General features: G+C 40.9%; 2 protein-coding genes across 3 annotated transcripts; both read left to right on the top strand.

Moving 5' to 3' along the window:
* On the top strand, positions 1-2,526 carry LOC103375182 (pyrin-like). Its single transcript, XM_008305392.1, has 3 exons — positions 1-57; positions 852-1,125; positions 1,240-2,526. Exons 2-3 carry the CDS (start codon positions 861-863, stop codon positions 1,413-1,415), a joined length of 441 nt encoding a protein of 146 aa, XP_008303614.1. The 5' UTR covers positions 1-57; positions 852-860; the 3' UTR covers positions 1,416-2,526.
* A 2,214-nt stretch (positions 2,527-4,740) lies between these two features.
* On the top strand, positions 4,741-18,081 carry gpr108 (G protein-coupled receptor 108). Of its 2 annotated transcripts, none has more exons than XM_008305394.1 (18): positions 4,741-5,353; positions 5,646-5,765; positions 7,130-7,180; positions 7,410-7,501; positions 7,590-7,645; positions 7,792-7,970; positions 8,043-8,105; positions 8,200-8,301; positions 8,381-8,514; positions 11,303-11,378; positions 11,472-11,545; positions 11,636-11,753; positions 11,854-11,984; positions 14,624-14,667; positions 14,759-14,808; positions 15,278-15,361; positions 15,754-15,891; positions 16,414-16,502. In XM_008305394.1, exons 1-17 carry the CDS (start codon positions 5,258-5,260, stop codon positions 15,877-15,879), a joined length of 1,596 nt encoding a protein of 531 aa, XP_008303616.1. In that variant the 5' UTR covers positions 4,741-5,257; the 3' UTR covers positions 15,880-15,891; positions 16,414-16,502. The 2 variants fall into 2 exon arrangements, with proteins under 2 accessions (XP_008303616.1, XP_008303615.1); XM_008305393.1 differs by having other exon boundaries at positions 4,745-5,353; positions 15,754-15,875; positions 16,414-18,081.
* Positions 18,082-19,504: the final 1,423 nt, after the last annotated feature.

Here is a 19,504-nt window from a genome sequence, read left to right on the forward strand (position 1 = left end):
CATTTCTTCCTCACAAAGAGATTTTACACCGTAAGGTTTGGAGCTGCTGGTCACACGGTAAGACCTCTGATCTTATCTATAAATCTTTTTCTTATTCTCACCCTGTGGCTGTGATGAGAAGCTGCTTCCTCAGAACCAAACAGCCAGACTCTGAGCTGCGGTCTGATGATAACAATGAAGTTGTTTTCTGTTTGAACTCACTGTCAGTGTGTTTGCAGCTCTGTCAATGGAGATTTAAACCATTTATTGTATGAACAGTGTCGATCCTCTGAGGCTGATGGGGAGATGAAGGAGTTCATGGTTCAAGTCAGATCAGGTCGTCTGACTTTGTGTCTGTGTGTTAGTTCCACAGAATAAAACAGAATATTAAACCACTGAAGTTCCCTGTAGGCCATCAGCTCCACTGTATTTTTAACCACCTAGTCTCTGGAAAAGGCAGAGCAAAATGCATTATCAGAAGCAGATTTAGCTGTTTTTGCCCTGATGAATGTCTTACTAGTGTTTGCTGGTTGTGTACTACAGAGTGGAAAACCTCTTTATTGACTTCACTTGAAATCGATAAATTCCTGACTCATTCAGTAGCATTAATTGCTGAAAACACCATGATGTGCTAAACTTTGCACTATTTATTAATAAGTTAGTAACGTTTCAGAACAACAAACTTGAGGACTTTGACTTTTGAAGTCCCTCTCCAGGTGTTAGGGTTCGAAAAGACAGTTTCAAACATGGACAGATGTGAGAGTCTGTTTCTGAGTCTCAAAGATCTTCTCAACTTTAAGCCAGTTTTTCCTTTCAAGTCAAAGACTGACAAAGTAAATTGAAAACTAATTTCCCCCTTTCTGTCTGTTCAGTGAGCAGACATGCAGGTTAAAGTGCTGCTCTTCAATACTCTGGAAGAGCTGATCGACGATGATTTAAAAACCTTTCAGTGGTACTGCACAATGGACATCTTGGCCGAATGTAAACCATTTCCGAGGTCACGTCTGGAGAAAGCGTGCCGGATTGTAACTGTGACTAAGCTGACAGAGAGCTACGGTGAAGAGTTGGCTGTGCGCCTCACTGTTGAGATCCTGAAGAAGATGACAATCAACGATTTAGCAGAGACGTTGAGGAGCAAGTATGCTGGTGAGGAGAATGATGCGTTTCTTAAACTCTACCTGCAACCAACAATCTGCTTCTTCCCAGCCTGTGACCACGTGTTTTGTATTAACTTTTTCTTCTGTGTCTTTTCACCTGCAGAGAGTAGACCAGCTGCTCCCTCCACCTCCTCCTCTGCTCAGAGCCCCTCTGCTGCTGCTGCTGCTGCAGCTCCTGCAGCCACAATATCAGCTCAGCAAGGAGCTATTCTCGTCGCCCCGATGATCAGCAGCAGCACCACTGGACCACTGAATGTAACCATCCACAACTATAAATAAACACATGAAATACACCAAGATAACTATAACAGGTGGGGCATTATATGATTATATTATTATTATTATTAGTTTTTTACCAAATACAATTACATGATCCATGTAGCATGGAAACCTACAGATCTACATGTGGGAGACCTTCAGATGTTTATGTACTTTTTTAAATAACAGCTGCCAGCCAATTAAAATGAGGTATTTTCTCATGACTGTATAATCGTCTGTGGTAACACTTGACATTTCACTTCCACTGTTTAGTCAGAGTACGCTCGATACAGATATTTATAACACATTTTAGCGAATTTGTCAACAGATATGAGGGCGTTTAAAATGTGTTTTTACGGTACAGAATTTGCTATAATGTCTCCCATTAAGACATAGTTTGTTATCACTGTAGCTGTGCTTTACTGTATTTTCTTTTCATACACCTAAATGCTAAACAGAAGAACTTAATGTGAAGTACTGTGTGTTTAACCTCCTCCATCATGCAGATGTCTGTACAGGGACCACGTTTTATCCGTCAGCAGGCTGCTTGGTACCACTAAGAATAAAACTGACGTAGCATCCCTTCATGTCTGATTGCTGTATGGCTGCTTTTTGCTCTATAGAGTTTTGATTAGATGAAAATCAATGTTATTTTTTTCTAGAATTTTTCAAAGAGGGGAGAAATAAATCTGTGGGGTTGTTCATTTAGATCTTACAGTCTTGCAGCTGTTACTGGCTAAATCTGGAGACATTTTTTTTTTTTAGAAGTGGAAATGTTTGTATGAAGAAAAAGACTAGAAACTACAATAACATACAAAACACCTCTTAAGCCTTTCTATTGTAGTTTTGAGCACTTCTCTGTCTGTATATGAGGTCATCCAATAATGACCATGAGTGTTATGTGATGCGACACAATGTAATGTAAAACTATTTGTTGCTGGATCACAAAAATGTGACATGACTTGATATGAGCCACAGTCTCAGTGTGAAACCACTTCTGAAAATGAAGCAGGATGTAAAGTTTTTCTTTGACTTCTCTATTTTTAGCTTGAAGTTGTTAGTTTCTATCTGACTTTTATTATATTTTTTATGTGCATACTTTGTACCTTTAAAAATCCTTATTCCTCCTGCATCTTTCAGATTTGTGTAAATGTCTTTCCTGCACTTTGTCATAAGGTGTACTCTGATTATTTAAATATTTATTTAGTCGAATGCCCCTGCATGATTAGTGACAGCAGTACATATGCATCTGTTGTACAAAGTCTGTGTAACTCTAAACAAATCCTGCCTTTAAGAGAATAGTTAACAGCTGGTCAAAGGATTCACAAGAGAAAAAAATGATTTAAAGTACAAAAAGAGACACAGTCAGAAGAAAATCCATGCTGTGGTCAGAATATGTGCTTTGCATTCATTTCACATGTGCATTTTTAAGAGGGGACTGTTAAACAAAGTGCTTCAGTCACTCCCAGCCTTTAAGTCCTCTAACATAAACTGGAATTTGTGTGTGTGCTTCACCTCGAAATTTCACATTTCCAGATGAAATTTTTTCATGATTGTTTGTTACATTAATGACGATTGATGAAGATAACTTAATAATTAAGGCAACGCTAACTAATATTTGACAGCCGCTCTCAATTTACAGCCTTAACAGTTTTGGTAAACATAAAATGTATGTGTCTGCTCCACCAGGTGGCGTGACGACACAGGCCTCGTATGACTGCAGAGCCAGCAGAGTGTGATTACGTAGCTGAAAGTTACAGCTGAGGCAATAAAACATCATCATCTACACGTCATTCTTATCTAATGCAAGAAATATCGCCTTTGATTATTCAGATGACACATACAGTTTGAAGGGGTGATGCACCTTCTTTGAACACCAGTGTGCATTTGCTCATGCTCATTAAGGAATAATGGTGCTGATCATTAGACAACAGTGGAGCTCTGGTGGGCATCTGTGTTGTGCTGTGCTGAATAATGCTACGGAGTCTTATGAGTTAATCTCAGAACCTCTGTTTTAAGTACCATTTGTTTTCCTATCACATGTTCAGTTGATATCCTTGCAGTGTGGACACTCCGCTCACCCACAAAATTTAGGCTGCCAATGGCTGTCCACACAGGCTTGCGTGGATGACCTAAGCCATGCAGACCCTTGTGGACACGTGGCCTTACAGGATACGATCTGAAATGCAGGATAATGAGTACAGATTGACTACAAGGAAGCTGCTCATTCTTTGTTTGAAGGTGGGCCAAAGTAGCCACGAGGCAGGTGTTGTGCAAATATGTTACAGGATGATGTAAACGTCAGCCTGGACAGAACAAGGTGTTTCAGGCAGGTAAGGAACAGAGTTTTCTGTGGGAGAATAACTCGCTTTGGCATGGGCTTTGTAAATTTTACATGTACCAAAAAAAAAAGCTATAAGTCACTAAAGAAAAGAGAGACACCCAAAAAGCGTAATATGGAAAATGTCACCATTGGCAAGTCCTCCCGGTGTGGACGGCCCCAATGGTGGTGTTTTCCACGATCCTCAGTGCCATGCCATGTCTCCCTATGGTCAACGGTGAGAGTGTGTGTGAGTGTGTGTATGTGTGTGAGTATGTGTGAGTGTATATGTAGCTGTGCGTGTATGGAGGCTGAGAGGAATGGGTTTTCTTTTTTTCAGTTTTTCTTTTTTTTTGCAATATTTTTAAATGCTCTAAAGCCCTTTGTGTTGTTTTTTTTGTATGAGAAGTGCTACATAAATAAAGTTTAATTTAATTTGATTTGATTTGATTTGAAAAGTGTAATATGGGCTCTTAAAAAGATGACTCCCAATTCTCCCTCAAGATACCTGTCCACGGTGGCCACACAAAGTCATAAATGCAGGAGGGGCTATAAACCTGATCTACTGATACACAGTGTGTGTGGACATCTTTGTCGAAAGGTGTTACCTATAATTTTATAGATCTGGTGTATTTACATCAACAGTCCTCACACAAATGTTGCTCCTTGCAATAGCTCTGTGATTTCCAAAAAAATACAAATAAAATAAAATCTGTCAAGTCTGGATTGAATCAGAAAAATGAAAAAAAAAAAAAAAACAAAACAAAACTTATTTTGCGTTTTGTTTTGTTTTGTCCATCTAATGGATCGGATTTAACATTAGAACATTGGTAGTTTGGTGGCACACAGAGTGAGTTTTTTTAATCTAAATATAAAGCTAAAGTTCCACGTGTCAAAGGGTTGACCATCATTGATCTGTGCAGACATGGCAACCCGGGGACTTCATCCGACGTGGACGGTCATTCCACTCATCTGAACGACTTCAGCCGGAAGCTGAGTGTCAAAGAGTAGTCACGTGACCACATCTAGGACAACTCGTTCAAGGTGTAGTCAAAACCGTGGAAGTGAGAAACTCCATTGTTTGCACCGAAAATTAAGACACGATGGTGGACTATTCATGTGGAGACCTTTTATAACTCGCATTTCTTCTGTTTTCGTAGATCGGCTGCACTGTGTGGTCCGCCGATACGCATCTTAGGCGATGTATCTGCTGTAAACCCGCAGCTGACGCTTGTGTCCGAACCTTGCTGAATATTTTGTTCTTGTATTCAACACCAGGAAGCGAGATCTTGCCATCTACAAGCTGTTACCTTACGCGATGAAAACACAAAAGAACCGGAAAACAACATGTTAATGGTCACAATCTGACAGTAAACGACGTTATTTGGGTGTTGCTGCACTAAATTTGAAGGCTAACCTCACAGTAACTGACTTCGTATACCGTGCAGACGGCTAGCCAGCTTGCTATTTAGCCATCTGGCAGGATCGTAGCTCGCTAACATTAGCACTTGGTTACCGTTAGCAAGTTGGTTTCTGCCTGGTGATGGCTGAGGCACACAGGAGCTGTTTTGTGGCTGGATTTTTACTCCTTATACTGCTGTGTGGGTGCAAAGCCAGGATACACCAGCTCACACTGAAGGTAAGGCGACAAACTAGTGTTCTGTCACCGTTAGCTAAGAGGCTAACGCTAAGGAGCGTTACGCTGCTCAGAGTCCTCCAAACGGCATTTTATGAGCTAGCTAGTAAGCTTTAATTAGCGTCAATGACGGATGACGGTCCAAACACAATGTCGTGTTGGTGCGACGTTGTGAAACTTGGTTTGAAGAAAGGTTTAATTGAATGCTTATGAGAACGTGTACAGGAGCTCCATTTAACTGTTACACGACTGAACAGCTTATCACAACTGAGCTCTCCTTGTTTGTTCTTCCCAGGATGAAATTCGGTCTGCCGTCGACCTCAACAACTTTGGTTTCTACGCAAACGGAACTTTGGATGTCAACCTGCGTTCCCTGCGACTTGCACAGCAGCAGGTGAACTACACTGTATACCCGGTAAGAAGAGTTTGTACTTTTTTTTTTTGTCAGTGTGTGTTTGTTGGGCTTGGTTCATCCATCAATGTAGTTTTCAACAGGTGTTACCGTGTGCTTCCAAATGCTTCTATTTATGTTCAATATATGGTTTCATTTCTTCAAGTCTTAGTAAATTAATAAAGAAACAGCTGGTTACTATATTTAAACTTGTGAATGTTTATTCTACAGTGTCTGTGGCTTTAGGTAAATTACAGTCCAGTGCACATGTGTGTTACAATGATCTTACACAATCCTACACAAGCCAAAGCTGAAGTCATACAGCTCCATTTCAGTGTCCAAAAACTATTTAAAGAAACACATCAGCACCATTGCACTGGGTGATGTGCATCTTCAATATGACAAACATAGGCATTGCCCAGTTGTTTACTGAGAATGACCATCACAGGCATCGTCTAGCAGGTTAAAGTTTAAATAAAGTGATCAGCAGTTTATATGAATTTACTAATGTAAAATTAACCCATATATTTGTAATCTGCTTTTTTTAAAATGAGAAGTTACGTCCTGCACTTTGGCCTGAAGGCCTCAGTCGGAGGTACAAGGTCAGAAAGTGTTCAGGGAAGGCCGAAGTAATACGTTTGAATAGTTTGATTTGGTCCTGTTGGGTTTGTTAACAGTACCAGACAGACAAAGCACAAACCTTTTTTCATACCGCCAAATCTCCTTACATGTTTTTATATTTGCTTCATTCAGTGGAGATGCTGTTTATTAAATTAAGAAAAGGTGTATAAAATTGTAAGTTTGTGCATTAGTCTATCAGAAACTACCTACCAGACTGGTCAGTCTGATAACCTCGATAATTGTTTAGTTGTTTTAAATGTGATATATAAATAACAGAGACTCCCCTTCATAACTTCAGGCACTTTTTGCGCAAAAATAGTCAAACAATCCCTGTTGTCAGCTTGTCCTGTACCTTTGTTTCGAAGTGCTGTTTAAATACAAAAAGACATTTAATCCTGTCACCTTGGACTCTTGTCAATTTTGTTTTTTTCCAAACAAAATAGTTATTACTAATATTATTATGGAGAAAATACATTTTTAGTTAATCTATCATGAAAATGATTGCTATTTGCAGCTCTCTAAGCACAAGAATAAGCAAGCATACATGTCCAGGCAAACCCTAAACTTGCTGCTAATATTAACATGTGTTTTGAAAGATAATTTTACTTTGGTCATTGTGAAAAACCCTGAATAGTCTTACATTGGAGCCAGCCGGCATTCAGTTAGGACGAGGCAGTGAGGAGAGAAATATTGTTTCCTAGAGACGGTAAACAATATTAGAGATAATGTGCCTTTAAATACAGTGACTACATTTACACTTTCTTCAGGTGGGTTTCAGCCTGTCCAGGTCCCGGGTTAATGGAGTTTTGTCCTACACAGTAAGTACATACAATCAGACATATTCCTGAGAACGTTACACTGGATTATTTTCAGACATTTTAAAACTAGCCATGCTTTTATGCACTCCAGGAACACTTTAGATATACATCCTCAGTTATAAAACATTTATTACAAGACACTGTTGATCAGATTATTTATAAAACAGGGTGGCTTTTGAGGTGAGATGTTTAAATGTCAGTGTTCATTGTGATTGTTTTTATCCTCTAGGCAGAGGAGACGGAGATATGCCCGCTCAGTAGTCCAAAGTCAGCCAATGATGAGCCTCTCATTCTTTTTCTTTTTGATATCAATGACCTCAGGTGAGTATGCTTCAGCACTGGTATTTAGACGTTTGTATTTCAATGCCTGACAGCTTGATGTAAAGACTGATTGTTTGTGTTTGTGTAGTGTCAATATGAAAGCTATAGGTACTCAAGACAACATCTTGACAGCAAAGCCAAAGGGTGAGTGTTGTTCTCACTTTACACTTCCTAAAAAAAAATCTGCATTTTACTTGCCTTTGCAGTTATATTTAAGCACCAGAATGAATGATGGAATCAGTTTAAGCAGACTGCACTCTGAGCTTTGTACCTGCATTTGTATCCTCTAGGTCAGAGGAAAGCCAGAGATACCCAGGATAAAACACCAGAGAATGTAAACAAAAAGACAGTCGAGCCACACGAGCAGTCAGAAGTTGACAAGAAGAGTGAGGAACCTCCGGTTAAGACCAAAGAAGAAAAAACAAACCCTGAAGTCGAATCTAAGAAAGAGGAGGAAAATACATTCAATGTAAGAGGTCTTTGTGTGTCTTGTTTTGTGATCTCTTCATGGAATGGGTTTCTAATCTGTATTTTCCTGTAGCTGGAGACGCATCCCCACCTGATTTTAGCTTTGGACAAAAATAACGGCAGTTACAACTTTAGTGTAAGTACACCTTTTTCCCATCATAGGTGATCTGATGCAATGTTTAATTGGCTTTACTTTTTAGTGAAGACTTTTCTTTGTCCTTCCTCTACAGTTCCACATGGAGATTGGCCCGAAGGCACAGGGTCTGTACACGCTCAAGTTCCACTACTGTCAGAACCGGGTGCCTGGAACCAAACAGCCCTACTCATTCACGGTGAGCTGAGTTTGTTTGTTTGTGTTACTATGTGTATGTGCTGCTGTACGACATCTTACCCTGAATGTTCACACTGCAGGTGGACGTGAGAGAGAAGAATCTCGATGGCTTCCTGTCTGCAGCTGAAATTCCTCTGTCTCGCCTTTACATTTGTATGGCTGGAGTCTTCTTCACCGCTGCCATGGTTTGGGTGTACACCCTCATGAAACACAGGTGCACATGCATACAGGCACACATACATGAATACTGTCTGCACTGAAAAAAGAAACCTCCAACTTCCTTATTGAAAATTGCCCAGTCACTTTACAGCCTGTGTGTACTCATGTTGTCTTTGCATGTCTTGTGAAGTGTTCACAACACCCTAAGAAGACTAAGGTTGTGCAGTAATGCTAGCAGCTGTGAGAGGCCTTATTTAGGCACATTGTAGCGTTGAGCTTTATCAGCTACTGGCAGCAGACTAACATTCTCACAACTATAGCGCTTATATGCTAACGTAGATGATGCAATGTTTATTATGGTAACTGGCTTAGCTTGGAGAGTTAGCATGCTAACATTTGCTAATTAGCGCTAAATCCAGAGTCTAGCTTAGCCTGATGGGATTGTCTTTAGTTTTGCAGATATGTAGTTATAAACCAAATTTTTAGACAAATTAATATTTTGACCTGAAGGTACCACAGTTTGACAAGTTTAAGTACAAGAAACATAAATTCCCAAATCACCATCCAGTCAATTCCTTCCAGTTCCATCCAATATCTCCGAAAACATTTTGTTGCTGTACTGACCAACAGACCTTGCCATCCATAGACTCTTACCCCTCGCATGGCTTTCTTCAGACTCTTCTGCAGCCTAAGCTGGAGCAAGGAGAAAACTCTAATAAAACATACCAGCTTCTTGCAGAGAAATCTACTTTCCAATATAGTTAGATATACAGATGGTGGGCAAACAAATATGATTTTAAATCTTTTTCATGCTGTTTTTTGCTTAAGCAACTTTCCACTTGACGAACAGGTTGCTCCTGAATTGCTGATGGTTTTCTTTTACAGTGCGTGTAAGCTTACCTGAAGATGAACTTGTTATGCCACAGCAACAGGCCACAGAGTCAAACTTTCTGACAGGAGCATGATTGTGCACTGTTTCTTGTTCAGTAACTTCCCACTAAACAACATTTTGTAACCAATGTGGCACAATGTCTACACAGGCGGTCACTGATCACTGTACTTATGTAGTTATACAATCTAGTTGTAGACCGCTGGATTGATAAACCTAAGAGTGTATCTGTTTCGTCAAACACATGTCAGATGGACGACTGAAAGATGAAATGCTTTTTATGTAGTCGGTGATTGAGGTTAATCTTGCAGTGTCACGGTATGATTAAGCATTCCTGCTGAAGTCAGACAGGATGTTGGCCCAAAACATTTACCAAATACATTGAGGACTGCTTTTTCATTGAAAACAGTTTTACGTGAAGTTCAGGTGCAGTGTCACATCTCAACGACTCACTTTCCTGTCAAGTGCCAATAATGCCTCATGCCCTGCGCACATGTTTGCTTTGGTTTTCCATGCTTGGATCGACAAAACGCTACACCGCTTTCCAAGCTTCAGGCTTTGCCTAATGTTTAGTTTAAAGTCTTAAGAAGTCGTGTCCCTCAGTTCAACTGGAGAGAACCTCTTGAGCCCAGTTCAAGCAGGTACTCTCTCGGCAATCCAGGAAAACCCACAAACACCTGGAATCGTTGATGAAGAAGCCCAGGTCAGCCTAGAAACCCTGCCAAATGCCAGTCGAAGCACTGAGGAACCATCACAACACCAAATTCGCCACAGTCCAATAATTAGGTCAGTCGTATCCATTCCTCTGCAATCTTCTCTTCGCTCCCTTCAGTTGAATAGCGACACTGATCATTCGCCCTTTCTTTGTACCACCTTAGAAGGTCCACTTGAGGAAGATCAACGATCCGTAGAAGCCTCCTGTACAAACATCATATCCTCTGTTTTTTTTTCCACTGACAAGCATCCGAGAAACGCAGGACTCTGGAAATACCAGCTCACCTCAACACAGTAGTCCCAGTGGTCATCCCTGTTCTCACATATCAGTTAGGTTTTCTGAAGGTAATTCCCAGTCAAACACCTCAGAATGGACTGTAGTTGGTCTACACAGAGAAGAAGAAATTATTGTCAGTGCTCTGAAATAAAAGCAAGATTATTTGAACTCCTTATAATCTCCCAGAGTTCATAGTCTGCCACCATAACGCAAAACAATCCTTTTTCAGGTTGAAGTCACAGCAGCGTTTACTGACTGTGATGTCGTCACATCTGGCCACGTTGCCACCTGATTCACTTGACTCAGGTCCTCTTCATGTATGGAATTTCCCTTGACTTCTTTTGTGGTCACTTCTTCAGCAATGAAGCAGCCACATCAGCTTCAAACATATGAGTTTCAAACCACCTAATTAAGTTCATTGGTTGCTGGTCTTCCCAAACCAGCCAGCTACCCACCGGTTACAGCTTCTTTGCAACAGACCTTCTTTGCATTCTTAGGAAGGCTTTCTTTGGGGATTTGCCAAGCCTGAGAGCTGCAGTTGACCCCCAATGAAGCCTTCCTCAAAATGCAGTATCTTACTCAGCTTCATCCTTCTCATCCTTTCGCCACCATTCTCAATCAGTATGCACCATTACTGAGGTTGTGGTCCTCGCTGGGGAATTTTCTTTGAGCCAAAACAAATGCTGTTCATCACCAGAACTGTGCAGTAAATGTTAAGAATACCGTCGACTTTTCTGACTTTTTTCAGTTAAAAGTTTTCATTGCCAAATATTTTAAAGAATAAATCTAAATATGCTTTTAAAAAATGACTGTGAGACGATAAAAGCCACCCACACTGTCTCAACTGTGAGTGTGACCGACCTAAAAAAAAAAGAAAACCTCAAAAACGATGATTGACAAGGAGTTACAGATTCAGTGGTGCATGACACATTTAAACATCTCCCCATGTCCGCTTGTTTACAGGTACAGCGTGTTTAAGATCCACTGGCTCATGGCAGCGCTGGCGTTCACCAAGTCCACGTCCCTGGTTTTCCACAGTGTAAGAGCACCGTCACTACAGCGCAGATTGTCATCTCTTCTCTTGTGTTTGCATTCTGTCCTTTCATTCACCTGCTCTGTCTGTCTCCCTCAGATCAACTATCACTTCATCAACACCGAGGGCCATCCTATTGAAGGCTGGGCTGTCATGTATTATATAACACATCTGTAAGTACAACTTCTGCAGAATACAGTGTTTAGTGTTGTTGTTTTTTTTTTTGTTTTTTTCACCAAACTTTATCTTTATGTACCTCCCAGGCTCAAAGGGGCTCTCCTGTTCATCACACTGGCTCTGATTGGCACCGGCTGGGCCTTCGTCAAATACATCTTGTCTGACAAGGAGAAGAACATCTTCATGATTGTCATTCCTCTGCAGGTACTGTGTGTGTGCATGAGTGACAAACAGGAGATTTGTGGGATGTTTTTGTCTTTTATGGGAAGATCTTCTGATGACTCACTCACCCACCATCCTCCAGGTCCTCGCTAATGTCGCCTACATCATCATCGAGTCTACCGAGGAAGGCTCCAGTGAATACTATCTGTGGAAGGAGATCCTCTTTCTGGTCGACCTCATCTGCTGCGGAGCCATCCTTTTCCCTGTTGTCTGGTCAGTGCGTGCATATGATCTGTCCGAGCTGTATCACTTACAGTTTCCATTTTTAAAAATCCATTGAAAATTGAATTAGGACTACATTTGGGACGAGTGTATGAGCTGTTTCCATTGAGGCAAAGTGTGGCACTTTGGGCACAGGACACAAAGTTCTCTTTTTTTAATGTGTTTTGTAGATGAAAACAGATTTAACTACCTAACAGCAATAAGGAACTGCACGCTGGAATGTAAACAAGATGGTAGACTGGATAATTGAAATCACCGGTTAGTCAAGACAGGTGGAGCCATGGCCAAGGTTCCTCTCTACTCAGTGGAGTAGCTGGGAAAACACCTAGAAATTTCATTCTTTCAGATATAAGACTACAAAACAAGACATTTAGCACTTTTCGGTCATGTCATATATGCTCGCCTCATCACTCTCCAAAAGTCACAGAATTCCATCATTCAGAGTTGGAGCACTTTTACATGATTGTTCTTCAGGGTTTATTCAGCTCTACCCGTGACAGTGAGGAGGAACTCATGAGTAACACACATGAGATTGATCAGTACATCAAGTGACTCAGATTGCATAATAATGCAGTAATAAACAAAACCAAACTAAATCTAGACAAAAGTAAACTAAATGTAGACTTGGCCAATCGTTCAGCCTCCCCTTTCCTCCTCCTCCTCCTCGTCTTCATCCTCAGCTGGGAAAGGTAGTAAAAGCAGCTTCAGCAGTGGATACTCTTCGGGAAGTTCGACATCATCCTCAAGAACTCCTCACACACCCCCTTCTTAAACATCCCACTTGTAGATCTATACCTGCACAAGCCATAAAATCCCCCCAAAAAGAGCCCATGTGTGAATGCATATGAATGGATTGTTTGAGGTGGTGGTCGGAGGCGCAGAATGACAGCCACGCCTCTGTCGGTCTGCCCCAGGGCAGCTGTGGCTACGATCGTAGCTACCACCACCAAAATGAATGTGTGTGAATGAATAATTGACAATGTAGAGCGCCTTTGAGTGTCTAGAAAAGCGCTACATAAATCTGATCAATTATTTATTATCATTATTGTATCAAGCTTATTGAACTGTTCCAATAACTAATATTCTAGTTTGTTTCTGATGTCCCAAACACACACCGTCTGTGATGACTACTGCTATATAAACAGTAAAACAATATCCCAACAGCTGTAGTGGAGATCAGGACTCAACCTCAAGGCAGCTGCTATGAAACAAATGATAAAACTGTAGCTGATAAACTGTGACTCTGCGTGTGACAGCATGCCTGCCTGAAGTAAAACCATCGTACACGGTGTCCTAAACAGTCCTGTCTTCATGTTGGAGGTCTTTTGTAATCATAAGCAGGGTTCCAGACTAACTTTTTCACTGGTAGCACTAGTGAGACCAACTTTCTCATGTGGTCTCACTTCCCACCTGGTCACAAGCAAAACATATGACTTGCTGAACATTTTCTTATCGATAGACTCTACAATTTACCCGTGTTCCCTAAACGCCCCACATAGCAGGCTGCGGTAGCTGCTGTTGGTACATGTGGTGCTCAGACAGGTGTGTGACCAAAACTGACTTTAGAAAAGAGTAAACTAGGGCGTTCTAATGTCAGATTGAAATGGAGTGATTTATTTATTTATTTTTTTGATATGCGCGCTCTTCTATGAGCAGAAAGAACAGCGGATGCAGGTGCGCTCCGTTTTTCATGAGAAGACCTCATTTTTAAGCGTAAATAGCGCAGTTCACCAAAGTTATAGAAGTGCTGCTTTCCACCACTGTGGTGAACACAGCAGCTGCCAGTTACCGTGACACCAACACAGCTTCATGAGCATCATGCACACTAGTGATGCACAAGTGAATGAGGAGTGTGTGAATGATGCATAGTGTTAGTTTAGGCACAGCAAACTTCGTTGTTCTACTTGGTGCAGTGACAATAAAGCTTTCTGATTCTGATGCGCTGAAATTTTAACTTGAACACTCTCAAAAAAAAAAAGATTGTGAATGCAGCCATTTTGTTGGCAGTCCGGAGCCCTGATAAGTCATTCATGATGTTGTTGTCTCTTATGTGTGTGACTGTCTCGCTTTGGAGACGCTTGTATTGATCCTGCTGTTGTTTGATGCTGCAGGAATTTACTAAATGCTGAGAATAGACTTCTAGCAGCAACAAACTAAACTTCAGCACCTGTTAATGTTTAGTCGACACACAGATTATTGGTTATTATGGGAGGCCCCTCACAGTCTCTGTCTTCATCACAGCGAACTTTTATTCTTATGGACATGACAGTTTGTAATAGATGCCAACTTGCAGTGCAAAGTGAACACATGTTTTCTTTTTTGTTTGCCACACATCTAGTGCTGAAAGGTAGAAAGCCTTCTCGTAATAGCGTCAAACATCTTGAAGTATGTCGCTTGTACTATCTGTTAACTGCATGCAGCCTTTTACAGAAAAGTGCTCCAGACGTTACGGCAGCACATTCAGATGTCTCCAGATTAATGGAAAGAGGCTTCATTGATTTTTTTTTTTTCCATTAAAAATTTAATCAAGCACATAGACCATGTACGTAAGCTTTTTAATAATGGGAAATAACGTTTTCCATCAGTCGGCACTTATAATTTATGTTTTTCAAAATGTCCCATCTTTAAAGGTCAATCCGTCACCTACAAGAGGCATCGAGCACCGATGGCAAAGGTGAGACTCCTGATCAGTTACAGCCACAAGGTTTTATGAGCTGCACAGTTGATCATTTATGTGGCAATACGCTCTGTTTTTGTTTTTTCAGCCGCCATGAATTTGGAGAAGCTCAAACTCTTCCGGCATTATTATGTGATGGTAAGAAAGACTCGAGCTGTGTAGTTCTCTTTTTCTTTGACCTTCAGTCCATTTGCAACATCTGACCGTCGCTAGATTGCCGGTGAAATTACAATCGCCAGCCACAGTATTGGTAGCTTAACACTGAAACCCAAGTTGTCGATGATGCTGCTGCTGTTGCTTTAATATTTTTAATCTGTCCTGTTTTTATTATCTGGTGTTAAGCTTTCTGCGAACAGCGAGTTCTACTGAGTCACGGCATTTGGCAAAGGCCTCTCCAGGCTTCTGATTCAGCAGAGTCACTGCTGCAGAGCCGGAACAAAAACTTTGCTAACAACCACAAACGCTTTCTGATCTTTTCGATAGCATGTGTTTTGTGCAGCAGTGTTTACTCCCCCTGAGCTAGAGTGGGAAGATTGTAGCGTACTTTAAAAACTGCATTATTTCAAGCGTTGTGTCTTTATCTTAAATGGTGTTTTTTGGGTTTCAGATCGTGTGTTACATCTACTTCACGAGGATCATAGCCATTCTGCTCAAGATCACCATGCCTTTCCAGTGGCAGTGGTGTTATGAGGTAAGACAATAATGACATCGCACAGTAGCGTTCTGTACTTGTGTATGAATCAGCAGTGACTGGGCAGAATTTCCTGATTTCCTGTTTGAGTACACATCACTTATTTGAAGTCCTTTATTGCGTTGTTACAAATGGTCAATACCACCATTGTTTCCCTGCAGGACTGACAGGATGTTAGCATATTTGAAGGATGAGTAACGGCACAGGGGCTAACTTTTCTGTTTGAATAGACGAATGCCAGTCATATGAGGTTCACTGCGAGCTGACTGGGAGGAGGGATGTAGCTGTCAGCTGTAGGCCAGATGCTGTTATGAGCAATATTCCTGTTTAGTTCACATCTTAACGTTCTTTCTTACCTTAAACACAAACTCTGTTGTTTTTTTTTTTTGTAGTTTCTGGTGGAGGTGTCTACTCTGATCTTTTTTGTGCTGACGGGCTACAAGTTCCGACCGGCGTCCAACAACCCCTACCTCCAGCTTCCCCAGGACGAGGAAGACGTAGAGATGGATGAAGTGTAAGCGCACACGTCTGTACGAGCCTGCATCTTCTATTTCACCCCTTTAAACCCCAGAATGCTTTTACTCCTTCTGTTTCGCTGAGGATTATCTGAGCTAAATGCCCCACACAGTGTCTGTACAGTGCACATGGGGAAAGAAGCATGTCTTTGAGATGTAGGTACCTATAACCACTCTGGTGAAAGACCCAGAACTGGTCCTCAGTCATTGATGCAACCCCTAAAGACTCTGACACTTAGTTTCTGCCTTGAAAACATTTCCTTCCTTCCTTAAAATGCCTTAAATGTACCTCTTCTCTGTTGCTTCCTCTGCAATGTGTGGATCAATGAAGTCACGTTAAGCAATAAAGAGACAACATCACTTAAAGCAAGTCCAGAAAATGTGTTTGAAGAAGTGATTTTATAAGCCTTAGTGTAATACTGGGTTTGTTTTTCTCATTATATAACAAATATTGTAATATTAGTTGATATTTTTTCCCATCATGCTTTGAGTTGTGTAAGACTTGTGTAACTGTTGATTGTGTTTGTTTCTGTGTAGAGTGACAGAGTCGGGGGCACTGGAGGGGATTTCCAAAGTCAAGAAGACGTCTAACGGACGCGAGCGCCAGAAAGAGTCCACCTTGTGAGCGGGATGCTGCACCTTTGAGGGAGACCAACTAAACATCCCCGGGCCAGCCGGTACAAAGGGGTTACACATGGACCAAGGCTCCCCACTCGTGATGACAGCTCTCCTTTTGAAACTCTTGACGTGGTTGCAGTGGCCGTGCCCACTGTCTGGCTATGCAAAAAAAAAAACAAAAAAAAGAAAAAAAAACAAAAGACTAACTTGTTGGACGCTCTTCATTTCCTTGGAACACTCCACCCAGAAACTCAGAGAGGTTTCAGGAGGCTCCTGCCACATGGACAGGTGGAGATATGGAAAGGAGCTCTGATCTCTTTATAGATTTCATTTCTCTCTCTCTCTCTCTCTCTCTTTCTCTCTCTCCAAAGATAATTATCATTTTAGAAAAAGACGATTTTGGGTGTGTTTATATCGACTATTTAAACCGGTACTCCTGCGAGCCTCTTAGCTGTACCTTTTCGTGTGTGACGTGAGTACACGTGTGTGTGAATGTGAGACAACACAAGATTTGAACACAACAGTTGGTTGTTTTTTTTTTTCGCCCCTTTGGAGACGATAGCCCACACTCAGGTAAAAGGCTAATCAGTATATTTAACAGTAAGACAACGACTCCTCATGTCTCTTTCCCACTGTTCAGGGGTCAGTAGTGTCCCATCAGTCAGTACACAGCTTCATCACCACACTGTACGGTATGATACTTTTTTTCTTATCTATTTGATTTGTATATTGAAATATATGGATGTAAGAGGTTGTATATTTCAATATATTGACTTGTTGCATATTGAAATGTTCTATTTCAGTATTATCGTTTCTGTTGGAGAGGGAAGAGTTCCTCCCCGTCCGTCACTTGGACCGCTGCTGTAATTTAGTGCTTTAGTGGTTGAGGACACCTTACATCTCTGAATTCAGCCCACATGGTGACATGTGGACCTCCTTGATGAATAAACAGGTTTTCGGATCGGGCTCTACACTAGTCAGAGCAGTGGCCCTGCTTGTGTTCAATGACGGCCTTGTTCTTGTTTTTTTTATTTTCCCCCCTGTGTTGGCATCGCCGTGCCAATCTGGGCAGAGAAGTGACCTAACTGATTTTTGAATTTGCCTGCTTTTGGTTTTACCTTTTTGCTCTTGATGTGAAGCTTATTTTAATAATTATCGATGACTTATTGGTTTGTGGAAGATCAGCAATGTGTGCAGCCAGCCAGGCAGGGTAGGTTTGTAAATAGGACTGTCGACACAAAAGAAGGCACATAACACTTTTCATGAGAACCGCGTAGAGGCTTTGTAGAGTGTTTCGGACAGTGTCTACAGGTACCGTTTCAATGAGATTTTTTGATTCCTTCAATTGACAAACGCGAGGAAACAGGGAAAGACTACTGAGATTCAACCGCAGTCCCTCCTGTTCAGGGATGACCGAGCTTCACAGTGTTTACAGGCCGCTGGTTCCAGCCTCTGGGTGTCCAGGAGGGAACAGTCAGTGTAGCTTCACGTCAGTTAACTGAAGAAGGTTTTCTGCTTGTTCCGGAGGGCTGTTTGATGTCTGTATGAACTGTCACAATAAAGCTGGAATTCTGGAAAGGTCTCCGATGACACTGTTATGTGTGTGTGTCCGTCTAGGAGCTGATTTATTTTTATGCTTCGATTCTGGCGTTAGCTGAGGTTTGATATTTGATCAAATTCACTTGGAATCCAGGATGAGCTGGTTTGGTTTTGGTTGTCTGACGTCACTGTGGCCTCAGAAAACACAGTTTTGGCCACAACGCAAGAATATTAATGATGACAAACTTTCACACAAACGTCTACAGTGATGACATGTTATATCTAAAGGGTTCGGTCTGGACAGACAAACTGCAACTTGCAAGAAGAGTACGACCCCAAGGAGGTAATTACAGGTTAAAGAGAAGCATTTTCATTGACAAAAAAAAGCACAAAACGAGCAGTCAGGATTGACAGAGGAGAGCCAACGTATCCTGAGATCCTTCCACACCTGATAAATGCTGCTGTCTTTTGAACTCGGCACCCTCAGTTCAGTTTGTAGCAGGTTTTCTGTTTCAGCTGCTTGGCTGTAAATCACAACCACACCTGACTCACGGTTTCTTTCACTTCTGTACAATATAAAATCCATTTACAGACAATGGACGCTGGCTTCAGTTGTGAAATCAATCACTGTGAACATCAAGGCTGCATGAACTGATGTCAGAGTTATACCACCATCATGACCGAGGCAGGACACACTGTTCAGCTCACTCTGCTGTCAAAGAACCTAAACACATTAAACATCAGTCAGCTTTTTATCTGCGAGAAACGGTCCTACATGAGCACAAGGATTTCCTGCCAGTTTTAGAACCGGCTGAGTCAAGTTCTCAAAGCTTGGATGGAAAAGAGATTTTTGTGTTTTAAACTCCATCTTAATTGTGATTTATTCTTCTTGGGATTGTTGCCCGTTAGTTACATCTAATATTATGTAGACATCTACTTTCCAAGAAAACGGAAGTTTAAAAAAAATAATAAAATAAATCAGTTATCTAAGGATCACATTAAATAGGCCACAGTCGTCCTCAAATGTATTCAGACCCTCCATTAAAGAAAAGGCAAAATTCACAATAGTCAGTCAAATAAGTAGAAACTGATTTATTTACATGTGCAAAAGCAATAAATTATATACCAGTGTTATCGATGAAATAAAAAGAGAATATTTGTTAAATTACTTCATTTTTGGTTAATTGATTGGTTTGGTTGAAAAAAAAAAAATCTAAAGTTTTAAGTAAAACAACAAAAAAATGTGTAAAAAAAACCCCCCAAAAACATTACCTTATAAAAAAATACAGTCAACTATATACATTGATATATTCTCCAGCCTTAATTTTCCATGAGATTTTTTTGTTTGTTTTTGTTTATTTACATATGCAAAAGCAATTAATTGTATACTAGCTTGGTAGATGAAATAAAAAATTAATTCATTTTTGGTTAATTAATAGTTTTGGTTAATAAAAAGTCAGAATTTTTAAGA

Source organism: Stegastes partitus, unplaced genomic scaffold (assembly GCF_000690725.1).
Source record: "Stegastes partitus isolate 25-593 unplaced genomic scaffold, Stegastes_partitus-1.0.2 Scaffold2494, whole genome shotgun sequence".
Taxonomy (NCBI): Eukaryota; Metazoa; Chordata; class Actinopteri; family Pomacentridae; genus Stegastes; species Stegastes partitus.